At 28.2% G+C, this 22,245-nt stretch overlaps 2 protein-coding genes across 4 annotated transcripts in view; both read left to right on the top strand.

Moving 5' to 3' along the window:
• Positions 1-4,576, top strand: part of LOC129958587 (rho family-interacting cell polarization regulator 2-like) — a 51,569-nt gene extending 46,993 nt beyond the window's left edge. For all 3 annotated transcript variants that reach the window (XM_056071167.1, XM_056071166.1, XM_056071168.1), the window contains 2 exons: positions 440-533; positions 1,735-4,576. In XM_056071167.1, coding sequence (XP_055927142.1) covers positions 440-533; positions 1,735-1,763 — 123 coding nt within the window. In that variant the 3' untranslated portion in view covers positions 1,764-4,576. The remainder of the gene's footprint in view (positions 1-439; positions 534-1,734) is intronic.
• A 14,777-nt stretch (positions 4,577-19,353) lies between these two features.
• LOC129959198 (uncharacterized) overlaps positions 19,354-22,245 on the top strand; it is a 44,031-nt gene continuing 41,139 nt past the window's right edge. The window contains exon 1 of the mRNA XM_056072021.1: positions 19,354-19,405. Within this exon, the coding sequence (XP_055927996.1) occupies positions 19,354-19,405 (52 nt within the window). The remainder of the gene's footprint in view (positions 19,406-22,245) is intronic.

Here is a 22,245-nt window from a genome sequence, read left to right on the forward strand (position 1 = left end):
TCATCTTCCCCTACGCCTATCATCCTGTTATACGAGGAGCAGTCCACCATTTACAGGAAATCTCAAAATTCTCAATATTTCTCCAAATTATCGTTCCACAACTAAAGAAGTGCACACACTTTCAAACTTTTTAATAGTTGGTAAAAAACTGGCCGTTTTCAATATCATGTCCTTCAGTGTTTTAAGATTATCTAGTGTCATCAGTACTGTACTTAAGGCATCATTTTCAACTTTCAGATTCTATGATCTGTCAAAAGAAGACATTCACGTCTGCAGAAAATTTTCCTTTAATTGAATATTCAATCATAAGCTGAATTTTTTCCCTTGGTTTTTTTTGTATGTAACTTCTGTATGTCCAAAAGTATATACAAATACTGTATATTGCAAATTCTTGGGATGAGCTTTCTAATTATTATTATTATTATTTTTAACCTTTTAGGCAAAGCATTGCATTGACCAAATTGCATACGTTGCTGAAAAGGATAATGATGCTGCTGTCCGTGAAGCAGCAAGCTGTGTTCTGAACTCTATAAGTAAGTCTATTTTTGATGTAATACATTAAAAAGTGTTTATAAATATTGCAATATAATATCTATCTATCATTTATAACATAAATTTTGTATTTTTTAAACTTAAGATTAATGTAAAGATTAAGGATTGTAAAAGTTATTTTAAAAATCACCTACAAAATTGTTTACTTATAAATATTTTGTATGAATAAGGCAATATAAAATGTTTTGTTCTAAAACAGATATTTTGGCTTTGTAAGTAACAGAATGTATAGCTTTCAATTTAATTGGATATTTATATGTTCAGACAATGAAATTTTCAAATTGCAGATTGCATTCATTGAACAAGATGAAAAGATTTCTGGGCATGAGTAATGTTCTGAAAAATAATATTTTTAGATTATTTATTTATTCAGAAATAATGAATGGACTTACTTAGTATTTATTAATGTAAACAAGAAAACTTTTTTATTTTAGAAAAACCTTATCTGTAAATATTTAATATTAACTTCTCTGTTTAGATGTAATATAGTTTGGAAGGACCTGAAATTCTCCTTTTGTAGATTAAAAATTTTAACTTCACTACTTCAATTATTATTGCTATAATAAATGATAATATATTATGTAATAAATTTGCTGTCGTTCATTATTTCTGAAATAAGTGAAGGTAAATTATTTCATTTCACTAATTTGTCATAATGGGATCTTTCAACTTCTTATTTAACTGACATTATATATGTGCTGTGTATTAGTAATCCTTCTTATTGTAGCTGTGATCTAAGAAAATCAGGCTTTAAAAAGTGTAATTAAAATTAGAAATCATGATATTTTTGACATTTATTATTTTACTATTTCGAAATTTTTAAGCATATTCAAAGAAAACAAAAACAATTCTTGTAAAGATCTAATAGTTTTCTTGCTCATTCCGTCAAGATGTTCCTCCTGTGCTGTTTTCTTGATTTTCATAAACCATCTCAGTTTGACGTGTGAGCGCCATCAATCGGTCATTTTTTAATCATTTTTAATAGGAAAAAAAGCTCTCTGAACATATTTCCGCAAATCACAATTTTTTCCGAGCATTACTTTTTTTATTAGGATTTTTTTTTAAAGTTTGCACGAATTTGTTGCGCAAAATTTCATGTGAAGGAAACTCTATGTTTCTCTTTTTCTATGACTTTCTGCTGTGGTTGCTAAAAATTTTTGTATCATTTTATTTCTTTCTTAGGAGAATCCTCAGCCCTAGAGAAGACATGATTTCATGACTGATATGATTGTTGTATAGAAACTGTATACAAAAATCATTCCCAAAGAAAACATGCAATCTGTGCTGATTAGTGCTAGAAAGATAGTCAACTTGAACTGCATTTAAGAGCTTATGTTTCTGCATAAATTCAAATTAATTGTATTTTTCAATTTAACCAAAGATATATTTCGTTTTTTACAATCATTTTCTATTTTTATGAGTGTATTGTAAATAGTGCAGCGTCTGCTTGACATTTGATCATTTTTCTTCTAAATATCGTTTTTAGCTTTGCCATATTACATTTATAATTGACGGAGCTAGTACTCATATTAGTTGTTTTATAAGTTTTGTTGCATACAAAAATTTTTTTTTATGTTAAGATACCATTTACTGTCACATTCTTTTTGGTGTGACAAAAATTAATTTTTTATTTGCCGTTTGCAGCTCAGGGAATCAAATGCATTCAAAATGTACTTTTGAAGACCCTGAAGAATTAGTGCAATATAAAAAAAGCAACATTCGTTTGCTGTAAATATATATCTACTTACTTGATGTATTGCCTTTATTTTGCAGACATTTTTATGTCGATGGTATTAAAAAATCTTATTAACTTAAATTAATATTGCACTGAAGAAAGTAGAAGAAAAGGAAGTGAGAAATTAGTAGACTTATCCATAAATGCATCAGTTTTATATATTGATTAAAATAACCTTCCATGGTAAAGCTGTCACAATTTTTAAAAATAAATTTGTAGGGAAAATACACTCAAGATGATTTAGCTTCTAAATTCTGGCATCTAATCTTGTATTTCGCCAAATTCCTTGGATAAAACAAATGGTACAAATCTGTTTAGATTCTATTAACGTTTAGTGCAGTTTATTCAAGGCTAGTTTTGAATATTTACTTGTATCGATCAAAATTGAAAAATTAGTCTCCGATTCATATTTTTTAATGAATCATCATTAGATAAATATTAATATATTAAATACAATGTTCTGTATTCTGAATTATACATAAAATTTTTAAACAATACAGTATTACAAGACTTTTTTTTAATGCTTTCACGACCTTCCCATTACTCTTTACAAGTTTAACTTGTGCGCTTTTAATGAATATTTTGTGATTCAAATACCGCTTTCCCATTTTGAAAACAAAATGATATTTAATGCTTTTTAAGTCGATTTTGCTTCTGTTTCAGGAAGAGAGAGATTTTATTATCACATTTATGTTTTTTATTATTGCATAAAATCAGAAATAACTAAAACAGTTTTCCCTTCTTGCATTAAGTTTCTTTCATACAGCTTTGACTTTTGCCTGACATGTATAGACATGCCTAATAAATTTCCCGTAGTCTTTTCGACTTAGCTGAAATGTAATAACAGTCTAGTTATATGTCTGACATTTGAAAAGAATAATCTAAATCGAGGAATTCTACTGTTGTTTCTTTTTACCATATTCATATATTCACATACGAATGCAAATTACCCATCATATTTTGCTACATTTCATATTGCAGGTACTCGTTGCTATTTTAAATGTTTCCCTTAGAATGCTCGCTGTTCTTTTTACATGACTTTATTTTTTAAGAAAATTGTAGTAGCTAGATTTTCTAATCTCTCTCCTCTTCATTTAAATAAATTCTTTTGCTGTTTATTACTTATAATTTCAGATAAAATGAAAAATAGTTCTTGTACCTCATACTGATTTCCTTAAATATGACTCTTGAGGATTTTGAGATTTCATGATTTTTTTCCCTCTTGAACTTTACATGAATTCTTTTGTGAAACAAATAGTTCTTGGAGATACACTGACAGCTATTTTCTTAATTCTGTTAACATTTCACTATTAAATTTCTGCACTTATCTGGTCTTGTTAATTATCATGTTATGTTGCAAGTTTATTATGATTGTTATTATTTGTTGAATATTTGAGGACTTATTTGCTGTGAAGTTTTATTGATAAATGCTTCTGCTGCAGCATAACCTGTGTTCATATTTATGACATTGTCATTGAAAGCATTTCTTGAATATTAATTTCAACTGCACTTTTTTTTTCCCCCCGATTTGAAGAAGTTGCTTTTCCGCAGTTTTTGGGTGCATTTATCTGGTAAATAATTCATTGGAATTATTTGCTTATTGAATTTATATAAAAAGATGACCGTATCAATATTGCTGAACACTTCTTAAATTTTTAATAATAGTTTTGTCAAAGTTATGCAAGGTAAAATTTGAGAGAAAAATTTTGTAAGTTACATTTGAATGTTCGATGTTATTTGATATCTTCATTCTGTAGAAAGAATTTATTTATTTGATTTTTAAAAATTTATTAATATTAATAAATTTTTATGTGCGTATAATTTTAAGAAGTTTTATTATATGACCAATGCTGAATTATAGGAATCATTATATTTATATAGATGAGTGACTTATACAATACGCTTTAATATACTGACATTTATTTATGACTTTTTTTCATGTAATCCGATGTTATGACATGTACAGCTAGAGCTTTAAGGTTGTTCATTATGTGTAGGTATATACACATGGAAAATGTGTATACTTACTCATAAATACTATCACTTTTAAATGCCAAGTACACTATTTTACATAATGGGCAACTAATTATGTACTTTGTATTGATCTGTTGTAGTTCATAGGACTTATTTTCTCAGTTGCCATAATTAATTACCAAAGATATTTATGATCAATTATGCTTATTTTGAAATATTTTTGTGATAAATGTTCAATTCATACTTTGTTGTAATTTTTATGCTGTTTCATTTGTATTTCTTTTTGAGATATATTATTGTTAGATGTCAATATTTTTTTTAATTCTATGCAATTCAATGAATAAAATTTGAGTTGAAAATATTTATTTCTTATTACTTTTTTGCTGCTATATAAGATGTGTATTGTTATTTTTCTCATTTAAAAAAATCGTTTCTCTTCTAGAAATAATTTACCAAAATTTAATGCATGTCATCCCATGTCAAGTGGCATGAAAATAATATACTTTATATCTTTGTATTTATATCAAAAGATGTATTATTTTAAAAACAGCTACGGCTTTCATTTGTCGAAAATATTTTTATAGAAAGATATTTAGTCTTGTTTTGCTTAACAATGAAGATCTAATTTCATTTTTTACATTGTCAAATACAATGTAGTGTTATTCACCATTATTTAAAAGTATATGACAATTAAAAATAATAATAGAAGGTATGGTTTATCGTCGTTTGGATATTAAAGAATTGAAACTGTGGATAATTAATAAAGGATTTTTGGATTGCTAATGGAATTTATAAGCAGGGGATAAGAAGGTATGATATTTTATTTTGGCTGCTTTTCTTTTATGAAGAATAACATGCCTTTTTTCATTTTATCCGAATTAGGATTTTTACCTCTTTTTCTCCCCATATTCTTTTACAACATGCTTATTGTTAGTTTTATTAGTTTCTTGTTGTATCAAATTCAGTAATGATAAAGGCCTCATGTTTTTTAAGTTATCAAATATGAATCGTTAAATTGTTTGATCACAATTTATGTGCTGCTATCTTGCCAAAGTTATTGACCCTCACGCATTTCAGATCTCAGTTACGAAAAGCTACATAGCTTCTTATTGATGCTATTCCCAAACAAGAAGAATAAATTCTTGGAATATCTGTTCAATATGGTAATTAACAATGAATGTTACACATCTATTTAGTGGCATGCCTCTTCTCCAACTGGAGGTATACAAATCTTATTATTAAAAGAATTTTAGCTCTATTTGTAAAGAGCACAAAAAGAAATTGACTCCTGGCATAAATTATTGTACAAATGTCATTTTAAAAAAATAGAAAAGCAAAAAATCTTTCGCTGTATGAGCGTTTATTAAAAATAACTTGGAAAAAATGGGAAATTGAAATATTTTCTTTGTGGTCTTCAAATATTTGCTTTTTTGATTATTACATTAGTTCAAAATAAGATATGAGTATCCTTGAAATATTTATATCCTTGAAAATATTTATAATAAATATCCTATCTTTTAAATGGTATTGAGAGAAATACTCGTTCTAATTACTTATCCTCATTTTCATTACCTGCAGGACATGGTTTGTTTTATTATATGACAGTTCTTCAAATAACTAATAAACCAAATAAATCATTATCTGCAGCATTTTTGTTTGTATTTTGTACTATATTTTTAGATGCATGTTAGAACAATTTTATTGGTTTTTAACTAGACATTTCATTTATCGAAGAATAGGTAAAAATCGAAAAGTGGTAGAGTTAAGAGCATGATTCTTAATTCATTAATATTAATTACTTCAACTTTTTCTTGGAAGAACACGGCTGTATTTTGACGTTTACTCGAATTCTTATTTGGAGGGGAATAGGTAAATAAATCAATTAAAATTGTTATGTTGTAATTGTACTGGCTGTTCTGGATTCACTCTTTGAAAATGTGACTACTTTTTAATTAATTTTTTTAAATCTTGTTCTTAATACAAGTTTAGAAAGTTCGGCTGCTAATTTTTGCTGTAGTTCATTCTGATACCATATTGAGAAAAATTAGAATTTTACTTTCATTCATTCTATTTTGGATTTTATTCAGGGATAGACCCATATATTGTAAAAACTGATGATACTTATTCAGATGTGCGGCTCTAATCACAATTCTACAATTATAAATAATATCGAATATTTAAAATTGCTTCTACAATTATAAGTAATACTGAAAAATTTTGGTAAATGAGGACCAGTTAAATCGAATATACAAAGCGAGCAAGAAAAATCCTAGCCTCAGTATAAAAAAAGGTCAATGGATCCTAACATCCAATTCCACTAAAGGGTTCAATTTTTAGCAGCTTTTAAACATTTAGGGTTAAGCAGGAAAGTTCTCTTTAAACCAGATCTTTATTTATTTATAATTAGGCAGAAAGTTCAATTTGTTTTAGCAGCTTTTAAATTTGTTTTGTTGAATCCTAATTACTAAGGAGCTACAAAACTCATCAAATCGAGATAGAAGGAAAAGACATTGTGAAAACTCATTCAGAGCGTATATACCACCAAAAGGAATTTTTATCGAAATTTAGCTGATTAGATTATTTATTTTAACCGCATAATTTTCACGTGCATCTTAACGTTGAGCATTTAAATTAACAAAAATTAGATCATAAGAAACAAAGAAAGTCAGAACTCCGTGCAACTCAGAAGTTAAACTGAATTTTGAGAAAGCGAATAGATTGTACATGTAACAAAATTACTAAATATATTGTAATTTATTTCTAATAATCGTAGATTATTTTGATACATTTTGATATAATATGTCATAAATGCAATAATTATATAACATATTTATATACATTTATGATAGGAAAATAAAGATGCTTTCCTGACTTTTTTTTAAAAATAAAACTCTGTCTCATAATTAATTAGTTATGTCAGATTATAGTTAAAAATGACTTGCCAAATATTCTAATTTCGTCTGTTGCGTAATGGGTCTTGGAATATTTTTTTTTTTTTTTTTCTTGTTCAGCTTGCTGAAAGAATTATCTGTAGCAGCAACAGGAGGAGTTCATAAAATATGCAGGCCGACATATATATATATGCATAAGGAGAAAATCCTTCTATTCTATTTACTTTTCGAACTACTCAACAGTCCCAATATTCAAAATTGATTATTACTAATACTTGATTGTTAAACAAAAACTCATTTCCATAACAAGATCTTCTTTGATATTGAAATGATAATGATCTGTCATGGGCTATTATTTTTCTTCCAACTCATCTATATGAACTATTTGATACTTCGAGAGGAAGCTTAACTTCTTTAGAAATGTTTGCCACAGCATTGAAACGAAATATCAATCCACAAATAACACTATCTAATATTGCAAAAAGAACATTTTGTTCCATATCAAGAAGTTCCATTTCTAGTTGCCGGGAATTTCATCCTCATCATGAAATCTTTCGTTTTGTGTTTTCATGACTTCCAGCTAGTTAAATTCCTTTTTGAAAATTAGAAAGATCGCGCTTAGCTTCATTTCACGGTTTAGTGATTAGGTCCGTAGGTTAAGAACTTCGAGTTCAAGTAATCCACAATCAATTCCTCCAATCGGCAATTGTGCTTTTGCAGAGATCTGGCATTTCTGAAATCAAGTTTTCTATTTTAGACACTTAAATTCCCAATGTTGTATTTATGTATTGAATAAATTCGTAATTGATATCAATTTATACTAATGTTGTGTACCATGCAACCAAGCCCATTTTCAGATTTGTCTGACCTGCATGTGCAAGATATGTTAAGAAGAGGACAACTAATGCGATTGTGCAAATTTTTTCATCGATGTAGACTGCAGCTAAACAAGTTATAAATTGTTTCAAAATATATTGCAGTTTTAAGTATAATTCTGCAACAACACTTTCTCAAAAATTGAGAGTGTAGCATTTGTCATATTGAAAATAAACTGTTAGCTTCTGCTCACGGATTCTTGTTTGCGTGCATTTGAATTTTTGTTACATTTTGGCTTCAACGTTATAATTATGATAATCTGAGAGATGACATCATGTTCTTTCAGTCATTTGCGATGTCAAATTCGATTTGTCACTGAAGAAATCTTTATAGAAATTGCGATTCCTTTCGAATTATCTAACATTAATTAGTTTGTTCTAGTTTTCATTTTCCGCAAAGTCACTTTTAGCTTGGCTGCTTCATACTCATAGTACTAAAATATTTGTATCGATCTATAATAAATGACTACGCATGAAAATGATGTACCTAAAACAGTGGCATAACGAAAGTGAGTCCAGGAGCACAAAATGGTACTTTGATCCTTTATAATCATTAGCTGTATAGCATGTGTAAATAGTGACCGGGTAAGTTATTACATTTTCGCCCTTTTGTCAAATTTGGCTTTAAAATGGATAAACGCATTAATGTTTTGTGTCCATTGCATGCCCTATGACTGGCGATGGAATATCTTACATTCTTCTCCATTCTTTGCCTCCCAGTCGCTACATCACTAGCGGCCTAAAATGTTAAAAAAAAAAAAAAAAAAAAATTATTATTATGATCCGAAAACCTGAAGCCGTGATAGAATGATGTTGCAAGGAAGCTACATATTCGAAGACATGGCTAAAAAAAATTTTTTTTATTATTTTAATCAAACCCTGCATTTTATAAAAGAAAAAGTTAACCTAACGAATTTTGGAAAGCAAATAACGTAAATTTGGATGAAACATCCGGGAAAAAAAATTTTTTCGTGCTGTTAAGAAATCGTGGACACTCTACAAAGATGTGTAAAGCAGATATTGGACAAACAGTTGAAGGCTCTACCAACAGCAGATGCTTAATGGAGAATCGAGTGTGTTTATTTCTCAATCCTGTTTAAATGGTGTAATATATGTTCGACCTAATTACATGTTCGTAACGGATTTGAACGTTCCAATCAATTAATCACCAGAATTTTACAATAAAACATACATATTTCTTATAGTCTGAAAAAGATATCAGTGTAAGCAAGAGTTCAATCTTACCATCAAATCAGTGCTCAAACTTCCCATAATTCTCCATACGCAAGAACCCAAAATAATATAATATGAAATCCCTTACAAATATATTTGCCATATAAACTTAAAATATTGAAAAGGAAAGAATGGCTTTGAGCGAAATGAAAATGATTACTGAATGCCTAATGAATCTACATATAATATTATTTAGCTATCTACGAAGCAATCTGAAATAAATTATCTGAGGCATTTTTGTAAGAAATAAAATGATATCGAAAATTCACACAAGGATAGAAGTTTCTATATATCTAATGAGCAGATTAAGATACAATATAACTAAAGAAAAATTGAAATATCAGATGTGTTATTTACTAAGAAGGCTCTGAGCTAAAGCTACTTTTCAAAACAAACTGATTTTCCTCTTCTTTTTAAATAATTTTAAAATTCTTTTTTCATCCCATGCAAATATGAGAATTCTGAAATGACTATAGCATATCTCAGAGAATTTCTTTTAGAAACCAATATCTATACGCCGTACGCTATGTTATTCATATATGATATTTTTTAGAAAGTAAATCCTCTCCCCCAAAATACATATAATAGTTTAGTTTAAAAAAACCGTAATATGTACGTCAAACAGAATCGAAATCTGAAATATTATTTTCGAATCGAAATAATGACTACAGAGAAATATCAGTTTAATAAATAGTTTCTGTAAAACATCCCAAATACACACGCACGCACAGAAAAAAAAAGCGTGTGACTTTTTCGACAGAACAATAGCGAATAAGTGTTTGAGGTCATGAAACAAACATCATTTGATGAAAATTAATTTTCTATTTTATTGTTTTATAAGAACCAGACGTAACATCGGATTAATAACTGCTTAGTAAATGTTATATTTATATATTCCCTTTTTCCTATTACAAAAAAAAAGTATCAAATTTCATTAAAAATATTTCTAGTTAAAGAGTAGTAAATTACTTCCAAAAATATTGGTAGTGCCTTGCATAGTTTTATAATTCAAATCGGCTTACTTTTTCGACTTAAAAGTTAACGGGTTCTTTTGTGTTGTATCCTGATTAAAAATGTGTTAGAATTAATATAAGGAATAAAATGTTTGCAAATTAATTGGTTGTATTTTTTCTAAATAAGAATAAAGAAATACGAACAAATTCATTGCAGATGGCATTTTTGTGAGAAACAATCATTCACTGGCAACATTCTTACTTGAAATCCTAGGATTTATTACATATTAATAAAAATTTAATCATACTGTCACCATTCTGTTTTTAATCAAATTGGCTTGTGAAAATTTTATATGTAATGCAAAAAAAAAAAAAGGAATTAAGAGAAAAAAAAATTGCATTTCTGAATTGCCGATATTACTAATAAACCTCCTGTATAAGAAGTATTTGTCAGTCACTATACAACTAGAAAAATTAATTTTTTTTTTTTTTTTACTCATCTACAGTTTTTAAACATTACTCCATAAATTATCATTTTATTTATTTTTGATAAATGCAATGAGAAAATAAATATGTATACGATTTAATAAGAGGTATCATTAATAAGTACAATTTAATAAGGATTATGGAAAAATTTTCTACTTTCTTCTATGTGAGATATTTTTGTTACCTAAATTGTCACTAAATAGTGTTTAGAATATGCCTTTAACTTTTGCTAAGAGATATATTAAACATTATATTTCTGTAAATTTTAAATAAGTTTTATAAGTAAATTCCTTATAAGGAAACTACCAATTCCAATGATTTTTATTTAGGGAAAATGTCTGCATAGTTTTTCCCATCATGACCACTAGAAATCCATCTGTGGTTTTCCCAAACAGATAAATAGGCTTAATATCGGGTTGGATGGCAATTTTTAAGTGGAAGAGTTTAAATGAAATTGTATTTTATTACAGATGTGTGAAATGCCTTGTCACTAATGAGAATAAATAATATTAGATTAAAATAAAGTTTTGTTATAGTTGTGGTGTATTTCCGACTGTATATTTAATAAAATACATAACACATAAGTTACTTATAAAAGAGTATTTTGCACATAAATAGGACGCTTTACAAATCTGTTTTAGAAGAGTGTATAATGCTTCATTCACGTCTGGTTTTCTCTCAGTAAAACTGTATTGAATCAGCCTTTTTATTTTCGCCTTTCTAGCAACGAAGTCTAATCTCGCTAATAATCTGTTGATGTCTATCATATCAGCATTGCAAGCTCATCAGGAAAAAGATAAATGGGGAATATTGAATGTGGAAATGAATACACTTTCATCACATACACTATCATTTTGAGTTTTATTTTTCAAATGAGTTATTTAAGTTTGTATTTAAATTTATTTTATTTAATATTTTGAATTTGTAGCATTATATTAAGATAACTTCATTCAAGACTTCTCTCCTGAATTCTTTTGACTTGTGAATTCCATTATATCAAAATATAAATAAAATGTGTGCATTTAAAATTATTATTTATGATATAACACGAATTATACTGAAAATCGGAATTAAGAAGTAATGGTTCACAGAATTATCTCGTATTCAAATAAAAGACCGAAGTACTCGCCCGCACCGAAGTATTCAAATAAAAATGAGAAGTTAATACACTTTCATAGAGATATGATAATTTACATTCCCTCCAACGATTTTTTAAAACGTTTTATTACATATGATGTCTTTACTCTAAAACTGTTAATCTGTTAAATTTTTTATGTGATTTCAGACAGAACTTGGCATATTTGCATTATGATTATATGAAAAATGATAATTTACACAGAAATGTATTTTATCGTGCGTGCCTTCTTTTTATAAAATAACTGCTCGTGTGTTATAGTAGAGTCCCTTGAAAGATATTATACAGGATGTCTAAGGCAAGTTGAAAAAAAAATTCAAACAAATTTTTTCATGTCATTAATTGAGAAAACGTTGCGAAGTGGCGAGAAATTTAAGAGAAAAAAATGAATAAAATTGATTAATACTTTCCGCTCCTTTATAGGGTTTTGAAGTCGTAAAAAATGGTGAAAATCGATTTTAAAAAATTAACTTCTATAATTTTAACATTTACCTCTGTCTGTTTATGATAGTATTAACTGTTAATTATTCCAAAATAATGAAATTTATTTTATAAAAATCGATACATAACTTCCATTTGCCCATTCCCTTAAAAGTGCACAAAAAGTAAGTGAATTTGCTTCAATATGCAATTTTTCATCATATCATCATAATCTTCAGGTATCATCTTGTCGATGAGTTACAACAATTCAAAAACTTGCATGTCAGATGGCTGCTAAGATCTAAAAAAATATCAACTTCATTTTTCTTTGTTTCTGGTATCACATGTAAAACTAAAATCTAAAACTGGGAAATCATTTGGTGACGAAAACGAATGGCAAGAATACGAAAAATAACAAAAATTAAATTCTTTAAGAAAACACTTCAGTTATTCAGATTATGATATAGATAAAATAGTGATATATTTAGCAGATGCTAAAACAGTATCGATAATGAGTGGCCCAGTTGTAACATTCTTCCATATTTCATTTACAGTTCAACGAACTTGGTGCCTATTTGATCGTTTGTTAAGAGGACCTACTAGGAACCAAAAATGACTATCATTTATCTTTAACTTCCTTTCAACACGTTCGTTTTCAACATTATGTATTAGAAATATGATTACATCTAATTATCAGAATTTCGAATGGAATATATTTAATAGAATTATAATTTTTAGAATATGATAAATACTGCTGATTTCAAATTCAAGATTATCCTATCAATGATCGTATGCCTTGACTGACTTCGTATAAAGTGAAACAAATCCTCAGTTTTCGATTTTTTTTTTTTTTAATTTGCTTCTCAACAGAACAAGTTGATAAGATACTATTAATTAAATTATAATAAGTTACAACAGTTTCTTTATAATATTTTCCATTGTATAATCATCTCATTAAAGGCAAAAGAGAATTCAAATTAATTAATTAAACTTTATTTTCCATTATTAGAAATTCCATTGTTTTGAACTATCAAAATGCCAACAAATTATTTTACTTTGCCAAAAATTAAATGGGATGTGTACTTACTAGTAAACATTCTAAATATTTTTTCTTTAATGCTCAAGTGGTAAGTATGCTTAACGTTTCAGTTTGGGCTTGAATAATCAGAGGTAAGTGCATTTATAACCTCTCTTTTCATAAGTTGAACTAAAATATTTTGATGTTTTCTTATTTTTCAAAGTCTGTTTGTCATAGCCCAGGTAGCGTAATCTGTTGCACAAAGTTGTGCAATATTGTGCGATTCTATATTATATAATATTTACCAATATTATACAATACTGTGAATTATCATACAATATTGTACAAAAAAATATTTGGGAGTAAATATGTGGAGTATTGCATTGTGCTACTAGGGAGTAAAACAAAACAAAACTTTTTTTTTTAAACATTCTGGAGTTATTCCTTGTAAAGGGCTGAATAAATTGGTTAAAATTAAGATTTATTAAATGTCTTTAAAAATAATTTAGTATTAAAAGTCTGTAAATAGATGTAGTAACACATCCTTATGTTAAAAAAAAAAAAAAAAAAAAAACCTAAACCCAACAATTCCAGCCTCCTGCTAGGCTTTAGGAACATTCTTCGCCCCTCAGAATTCAGTCATAATAATCGTTTAAAATCCAAAACTAGAGAGTTTCGATCGAAGAAGAGAGGAACTACAAAATGGCCATAAAACAACTTTCCCTGTTTGGCGGCTTCTACAGCTAAAACGAATGAACTTAATGAAATCACATTTCATATACAGACTGTGGAAAGTATTGGAAGATAAATTCCACAGAAAAAAAATTAGTATCAAAAGTTGCAAATAGGAAAAATATTGGCAATGCTGTGGCGTGAAAACGAGGAAATTTGCATATCGATTAATATGGGTCCTACCTTTCCCTAGCATGCTTTACTGGCAAAATTGTTCTACTCTAACAGTGTAATGACATGACTGCTCTTAAGCAAACTTGCATGTCTGGTAACAGAAAATCAGACGGAGCTGTTATGAACATCGAAACCGATGGTTTACACGCAGCAGTGGAGAACCGTCATGCACCGTATGCAATAGGTTGTATGTACACAGAGAAGGTCAGAATATTGAAAATATTGTCTTGCATCCAGGGGACCTTAATATTGTTGAATAAAAGATTATTTTCTGTGAGTTTCATGAATTCATTAATAATTGTACTCCAACAGTGCTAGTATTTCCCCTATCGGCAACTTTTGGTACACATGTAATCAATTCTCAATGACCTTTCAAGTTTAGACATTCATGTCTTTAAATGAGAAATTTTTTATTGCTTTCTGAAGTCTCTAAAATCCAATCTAACATCATTTATAAGATCGTAGTAACGAATCGAACATTTTTCATGAAGCGAATATCTGTTTAAACATATTAAAAATTAGTTTAGTCGAGTTTAACTGTCTAAAACATTTCATATTGCTCAAATGCACTCTAAATTTGGGCATTTACACTTTTTAAAAATGTATAACGAATATACAATAAAAACTATTTTATTTGTAAAAGCATTAATATTTATGAATACGTTCTATATTATGTAATTGGTGAAATTTGTAATATAAATTCCTAAAAAGAAAAATCCTTGGCCATAACAATGAAGCACTTCTTGGGCTATTGGAAGAATAATCCAGGGTCGGCCATCTGTTTGGGGGGGGGTGCAATTTCTCTGGACTCCATGACTTGAGGGAGTCTCCCTGACCTTCAAAAAACTTACTTTTGTTATCTTTTTGGTTACATTTTTGAAAGCGCAAATTTATATAACATTTTCGAAAATTTTCTGGTGAACCTATATCACATACCTCAGTTTTGTAAAGGGGTGAAAGATAATGTTATTATGAGAGGATGCGACAAAAACATAGTCATAAAGCCCCTAATAGTCTTCATGTTTGGTCAGTTTTGCTGACCCTGGTGACTCGTTCCATCATATTTTTGCAACTTTGTATTACACTTCCTCCACATTCTTCGGATGATCATGTTGAACTATTATCCCATCATAGGTGGTGGGAAAATTTTTGAGGAGCTTGCAGTAGAGAAGAAAAAGGGAGACATATCTGAAGGTAGGCTATCTACCATTATGGCTCCGCGTTCGACACCCTAAGAGCAATAAATTGTTGAACTTTTCTGATGATAATCTTGCGTACCACAAGAGCTGCAAAAGATATACATTCTGTCTTACAAAAGTCACCAAACTTGAAATAAGCATATTGAAATGAACATTTAAATTTAATGTTTATTAATTTTTTTTCATTATTATGTATGAAACAATATTTTAGAGTCCTCAAAAAGATTTTGTTTTCGGGTTCTTTATGGATAATCTTTCATGTTTTTAATATTTATCAGAGAAAGAAAGTGTCTAGCCAATTTTTCAGAAATTGCTCCACTTGTATACAAAAGAAAGCTGCCATCGATGAATGATGTATGATAAGGGAGAGCATTTTCATCACTTAGATCATTAGAACTTTAAAAAAAAAGATAGCATGACTCATGATTTTTGATTGCTATAGAATTTTTTATGGTCAGTAAACATCCTCTTTTAAGACATTAAGTAATTGCCTGGGTATTATCGCTATAAAGTTTTTTCTATACTGCTTCACTGAAGATAAAGTCGTGTTTTTTTCCTTGCGCAAGTTTTATTAAATGAACACCGACAATATCTATCTGAATATGTTGTTCTAAACATACATATATTAGATTGTTGCTATCAAAAACCTTCTTGACAGGTGTTTACAAGCTGATCCCGAACTAAAGGAACATTTGATTAGAGTCCTGTTTGCACGTGTATGTTCTCAAAGATCCCTCTGTTTCTATTCTTTTTGTCCTCATTTTAGTTGTTTACAGAGTGATAACATAGGAGGAACATTCTATGTTAAAGCAAGGTTCAAATGATGAAAGGAACACTCACAAGGTTTTAAACTTGTCCTCTTTTGAAAAAGTAATTAACCTATTTATATACAAATCATTATTTATGACATTTTTTTACTGTTACTGGGGATTATTATTTAAAAATTGTACTGCTTTTAATGATAATTTTAACGTAATACTTTCTCTGACATAATTAAAATAATTTTAGTATGAATTGCAATTGATTCAAAATTCATTTGCCTAGTGAAAATTCATTTGAAATAAAAGAAGAGAAAATTTTCATCAGCTATATTTATTCTGAAATTCGTAAAAAGTTTCTATTTATTGAATTTTTAATTTATTTTTGGAGTGAAGAAACAATCGTTGAGTTTTTTTTAATGTTTTTTAATTATTTTATTTAGAATTTTATAAATATAGTTCCAATTTATAGCTTTTGTCAAGATTTCTTTACCCAAGACATGATGGAGGTAGAATTACAAATTGAGTAGTTAAGCAGGAAAAAGAAAAAGAGAGCATGAGAAAGAATTTCGATTTTATATAGTTTTAGAAAGAATGTGGAAACCTCAGTGTTTTCATTACCTGGGAAAATTAAAAGCCACGATGCTGTGAAGTTAAAATTACAGTGAAAAACGGAGTTCGAGCGACTAAGAAATATTGTTCAGAGTGTAGTTGCTTGTCTTTGCATATCCAGCCAAGTTCATGAGTTATGGACTCATGATAAAGGAAAAACAATGTATATTCTGTTGATAGAAGTTTGATTTAGATTTTTTAAAATGATTTGGGAAGGGACATATGGTGCCTTCTTTGTGGTCTCCTAAGGCAAATTGGTCCAAATTTGTGTTTCGCTCAGATTTAGAACCTCTAAAAGCCTGGCCGATCTCAGGGATGAATCCATTTTTAAAGTGCACATCCATCTGTATGTAATTATAGTTAAGAAGACAGACAGAATATAGAACCATAACTTTCCTCTATTTCATACTTCACAGTCAAGCGCACATATGCATTTGTGGGTTATTTAAAAGTAATACCATGTAGGAATTTCGTAAATTTTTTGTCAACTATTTGACTTTATTATTTTATACCGCCTAGAGAGTCTAGTTCTGAAAATATGCGCAAAATTATTCAGAAAATGAAAACAATTATGACAAAAAATATTGCAAAAAAATTATTAAATATTTAGCAGCTGGAAAGATGAAAAAATGCTAAATAAAGCAGGTGAAAAAAGGAAAGGTAAATTCCTCAACAGGATAATTTTAGCTCAACAAATATTCTCTTTGTATCATTTGATAATTTTGAGTAATCAACAAAAGCCTTAGTTATAACACGTTTTCAAGCATCAAAATATCATACAATCTTTAGTATAAAAATTTTTTCTTATATAAAATATTTCTGATCATATGTCACATTATTTCTATTTTTCAAATGTGTTCATTCTCAATTTTTTAGCTTTATTTTCTATATAGCAATTTTACTGATAATTTTATAACATCAATAAATAAATATTTTGTTATTTTATCTACAATTTCCTGAGGGGAGGTAAACAAAAAGAATTTTCTTAGAACTTCTATTACAACCGAATTATGCGGGAAAATATGGCATCCGCTTGTTTTCATTTATACGAAATAGTAGTTTAGCTAATAAAGGAAATCTAATAAAATCAATGAAATGTGTTGAAAGATTTTATTATAAGGCATTTTTGCTAGAATTTTCCTTCGACATAGTAAACGTATCATTCATTGATGCAAACACTTATGTGTTTTATACAAATAATTAAAAAAAGAAAAATCTGTTAAAGCTGAAAAAGGAGTATGAAATTAGAATTAGGTATAAAATAAAATAATGCCAAAGATTCAAAAGGAGTATGAAATTCAAAATACAAAAAGATTTCTTCTCTACAGACGTTAAGACATTAGAAAAAGCACGCAAATTGAGATTTATACTTGGAATGACCGATAAGAAGTGATTAAAATGTCTCTTAATTTTTTTGATAAAAATCTTTTAATAATTTTTTTAAATGAATCAAACGATATGGAGCATAAAAAACAAATGCATTTGCTTTATTTGAGAGAATAAAGTTATAAATAATTTATTACATGATAAGGTTGTGAATTTTACATTTAGAAGAACATTAGAAAAACATTTGAATCTTGCCGATGACATTTTTTTCTTTAAAATATTTTGAGATTTTTGATCATCTTAATGGGTCTACAGTTCTCATATGATCTGCTTTATTTTTTGACTTCCAGATAAAAAACATTTTCTTTTCAGTTATCAAGAAGTCACTTCAATTGTATAACTGATTGTCTGAAAATCCTTGGCTTCAGCTTAAGATTATTAAAGGAAATATAAAACAAAACTTATATTGCTTAAATGTCCATATATGGAAATTTTTTGGAAGAACTTAATTAAGCTTGGAACTTTATACTCATGTTAAATTGCAGTAAGATTGCTTATATTAGGTAATCATAAGTACTTACAATTCTGTTTCGAAAAGATTTTTTTTGTTTGTTTGCAGCTGAGATAATTAACCACATTGCAGCTAAGAAATTTAACCACAATTATTTAGAGAATTGACAAGTAATTATGAATTGTCAACTTTTGTTTAAATAATCGGAGATAAATAATTTTCTTGTTCGAAATAATAATGAATAATTTTCTTTTCGAGTTCCTTACTTGAGATTGTTTTTCCAAGTTTTGCTTTTTTAGAATGCATATCAATGATTCAAAACTCATTTTATAAGAATGATAGCGTCAAAAGTAATTCCAAAATATCATATTGTGATTTATATCAAAATAAATGTTCAGCTTTTCAACATTAGTTTAAGATATTCGTCATTGGTTCAAACTTCAAAAGAGGAAGCATTTATTCAAGATTGCGTATGATTTCAACGTATTTTATTTATAATTCGTCAACAGTATGTCTGCTATTCAAATGAAACAAATAAGAGACGCTCAGATGATAGCCGTTGATAATTCAAAAACTGTTTACTTGGGAATACTGAACTCAGCATTACTTATGTAATTTTAAAAAAAAGTATGCGACGCTTTCTCATCATACCAGACTATTTCGCGTGTTTTGCAACACTTTTCTTCTAAAAGTTACTTACGTTGGATATTTTTTGGTATAAATAGTGATATTAGAAACAAAGACTAGAATTACTCATTTCTCAGCAAACATGGGGCTGAGACTTTTAGCACTAGCGTGTTTGGCGGGAGCTGCATTTGCTGGTAAGTAATTCAAATCGGAATAGCAATATTAAATATAATCCCGCATTAGAATATTTAAAACAAATTTTTATCAGTAATTTTGAATGACAACTGGAATGCCATGCCATCCATACATCGGTGACACATAAAATATGTATGCATTAAAGATTGCTACAAAAGGACGACATTTTTAGTGAATTATTACTTTTAGTACTGAAGTTTTCGCTAAGTTACAGCTTTTATTATGAATTCGTCTGAACTGCATATACATAAATATCATGAGTAAATAGAGGAACAACTTTTCTGTCTTCATGGTAATGAAAGTGTAAAGAGTTGTATAAAATAATCGGCACATGGAATTTTTAATAGCTTCAAAAATGTGATTGTTAATAGTTGTGATAAATTTTAATTCTTTTCAACATCTTAAAATTTGGTTTTTAATAACTGTATAAAAATTTTTGCTTTTGCAACACTTTCTATCGGACACGAAAACATGGGTTGATAAGTAAACCATGATTTTAAAGTAAATTTTATGCAGATAAAAAATTTCTTGAGAGGCTTTGGCACTTGAGCATATCTTATGAAATTTGATAGATTGATTTACCATTAAGTTATAATAAATGCATTTTAATTTCTTTTGATTAATCATTTTTATCATATCAAAAGCAGAATTTTTCCAACAGTTGCGAGTTAAACTCAGAGTAATTATTGAATGCAAAACATTTTTTAGAGGTATTTTAAATAAAAGAAAGTTTGAAAATAAATTCACTCAACAATTTTGTCTAAAATAGAATTTCTGGTCACCTCCTTAGTATTACATTGGTCTGAAAAATACACATATCGTTTGCAGTTAAAAGATTTCCTTAAATGAAGCAGTATTTCAATTGCAAACAAATTCAAACTTCTTTACTACGATCAGTGTATTTTAGCTTTTGAAATACTTTCTAACTACCACAAAAACATAGGTTGATAAGCACTGCTTTAATTTTAAAGTAAATTTTAAGCAATAAATTTACTGACAGACAATGGCACTTAAGCTAATTTCATGAAATTTGATAGATTGATTCACTATTTATAAAGAGTTATAATAAACATGCTTCAATTTCTTTTGATTAATCATTTGCATCATATAGATATCATTAAAAGCAGAATTTTTGTAACTATTGCGAGTTAAGTTCAGAGTAATTAATGATACAAAACATTTTTTAGAGATATTTTAAATAAAAGAGAGTATGAAAATATTGAACTCAACAATTCTGTCTAATACAGGATTTCCGTTAGTCTCCTCAGTGTTGCATTGGTCTGAAAATTGCTCACATTATTCGCAGTCAAAAGATTTCCCTAAATTAAACAGTATTTCACTTGAAAACGCGTACATAGTTCTTTACTACGATTAGTGTATTTCATTGCAGCCTGATAGAATCACAATTTGTCTAGCGAAGTTTAAAATAAAAAAAAAATCATGAAATTTTTGAAGTTGAGAGCAAATTTTTGATGGAACATGTTAACAACCAACTATTCTATCTGGGTTATATCGAAATCAAGATTAGATCAAATACCAACACATTTTAAAGAGTTGTACAGTTGATCTCTTTGTCTAAAAAATAAGCCGCTTATAAAACCTTCCCAAATAAAAATAAATAATGACAGCAAAACTTTGAAGTACTGATATTTTTATACAGCGTGTAAGTATACAAAACGTAACACATTTTACTTTTGTGGTCATTAAGTTGTTACATTATAAGAAATTTTAGTTTTTCCAAGAAATAATCCTTTCATGCCAGTTATCCTGTATTCGATAATCGGGATAGGATTTGGGTCTAATTAATTGAGATAATTTTAGTTCTACTGTACTTTCATTATCTACTTTTACTAAGTATGCACTAAAATATTCCCCAGCAGCATAAGGATAATGAAGAGTATTGTAAAGTATTTTGAGTTAATTGATATAGGAAAGAAGAAAATCGAACTGAATTTAAATCAAACATTAATATTTCCGCTTGGCAGAAGGATTTGCTACTTGTATATTGTATATCCAAAAAATTGACATTTATAATTGCATATATTTTAACAGTACACTAGGATTAATATGTTTACTAGAGATTGAAAAGACTGAAAAAGTTAACTTCATCTTTTCATTTAGTATTTGATTAGTTTAATATAAAATAAAGTTGAAACCACACAACATAAAAAGATCATATCATTTCATAGAAAAGGTAGTTATCATGAACAAATAATTAGTCTGGCGTTAACATTATTTTGATATTTTCATTCAAAGTAAATTTTACATATATGACTGTATTTTATCGAACAATTTCAAAAAGGAATACATGGAACATTCCGAAAGCATTTTTCCATAATGGTAAGCTAAATTACACTGTGTCTTGGGAAGTTATGTCTGAAACTGATTATTAGCTGATGCATCCTCATCAAAATGATTCGTCATTAATCATTTATTGATTATCTCGAATAATACCAGAAGGACAGTAAGGGTTTGGGTTCGTGCTTCCAATTTTTTATCCGATTCTCAGACAAATTTGAAACATTCGCTCTCTCCCTTTTTTAAACTGAATCATTTGAAATGCTACCCTAGCTAGTAGAAACTGATTATCAAATAAAACCGAAAACCACATTATCGGGTTTTTTTCCGAATTACTTAAGGTTCTCTTATCAATTGTAGAAAAGTTTTGAGATAATATAACAACTCTTTAAACTAAATTTAGTAAATAGAAAAAAAATCTCTTTGAGATTTGATATTAATATTGCCCACATAACATTATCATTAAGCATTACATTTACCGTTGCTTTAATGAAAAGTAATACATGCAAACTGAAATATGATTAGGAGACATGGTAAAGCG

This window comes from Argiope bruennichi, chromosome X1 (genome assembly GCF_947563725.1).
Source record: "Argiope bruennichi chromosome X1, qqArgBrue1.1, whole genome shotgun sequence".
Taxonomy (NCBI): Eukaryota; Metazoa; Arthropoda; class Arachnida; order Araneae; family Araneidae; genus Argiope; species Argiope bruennichi.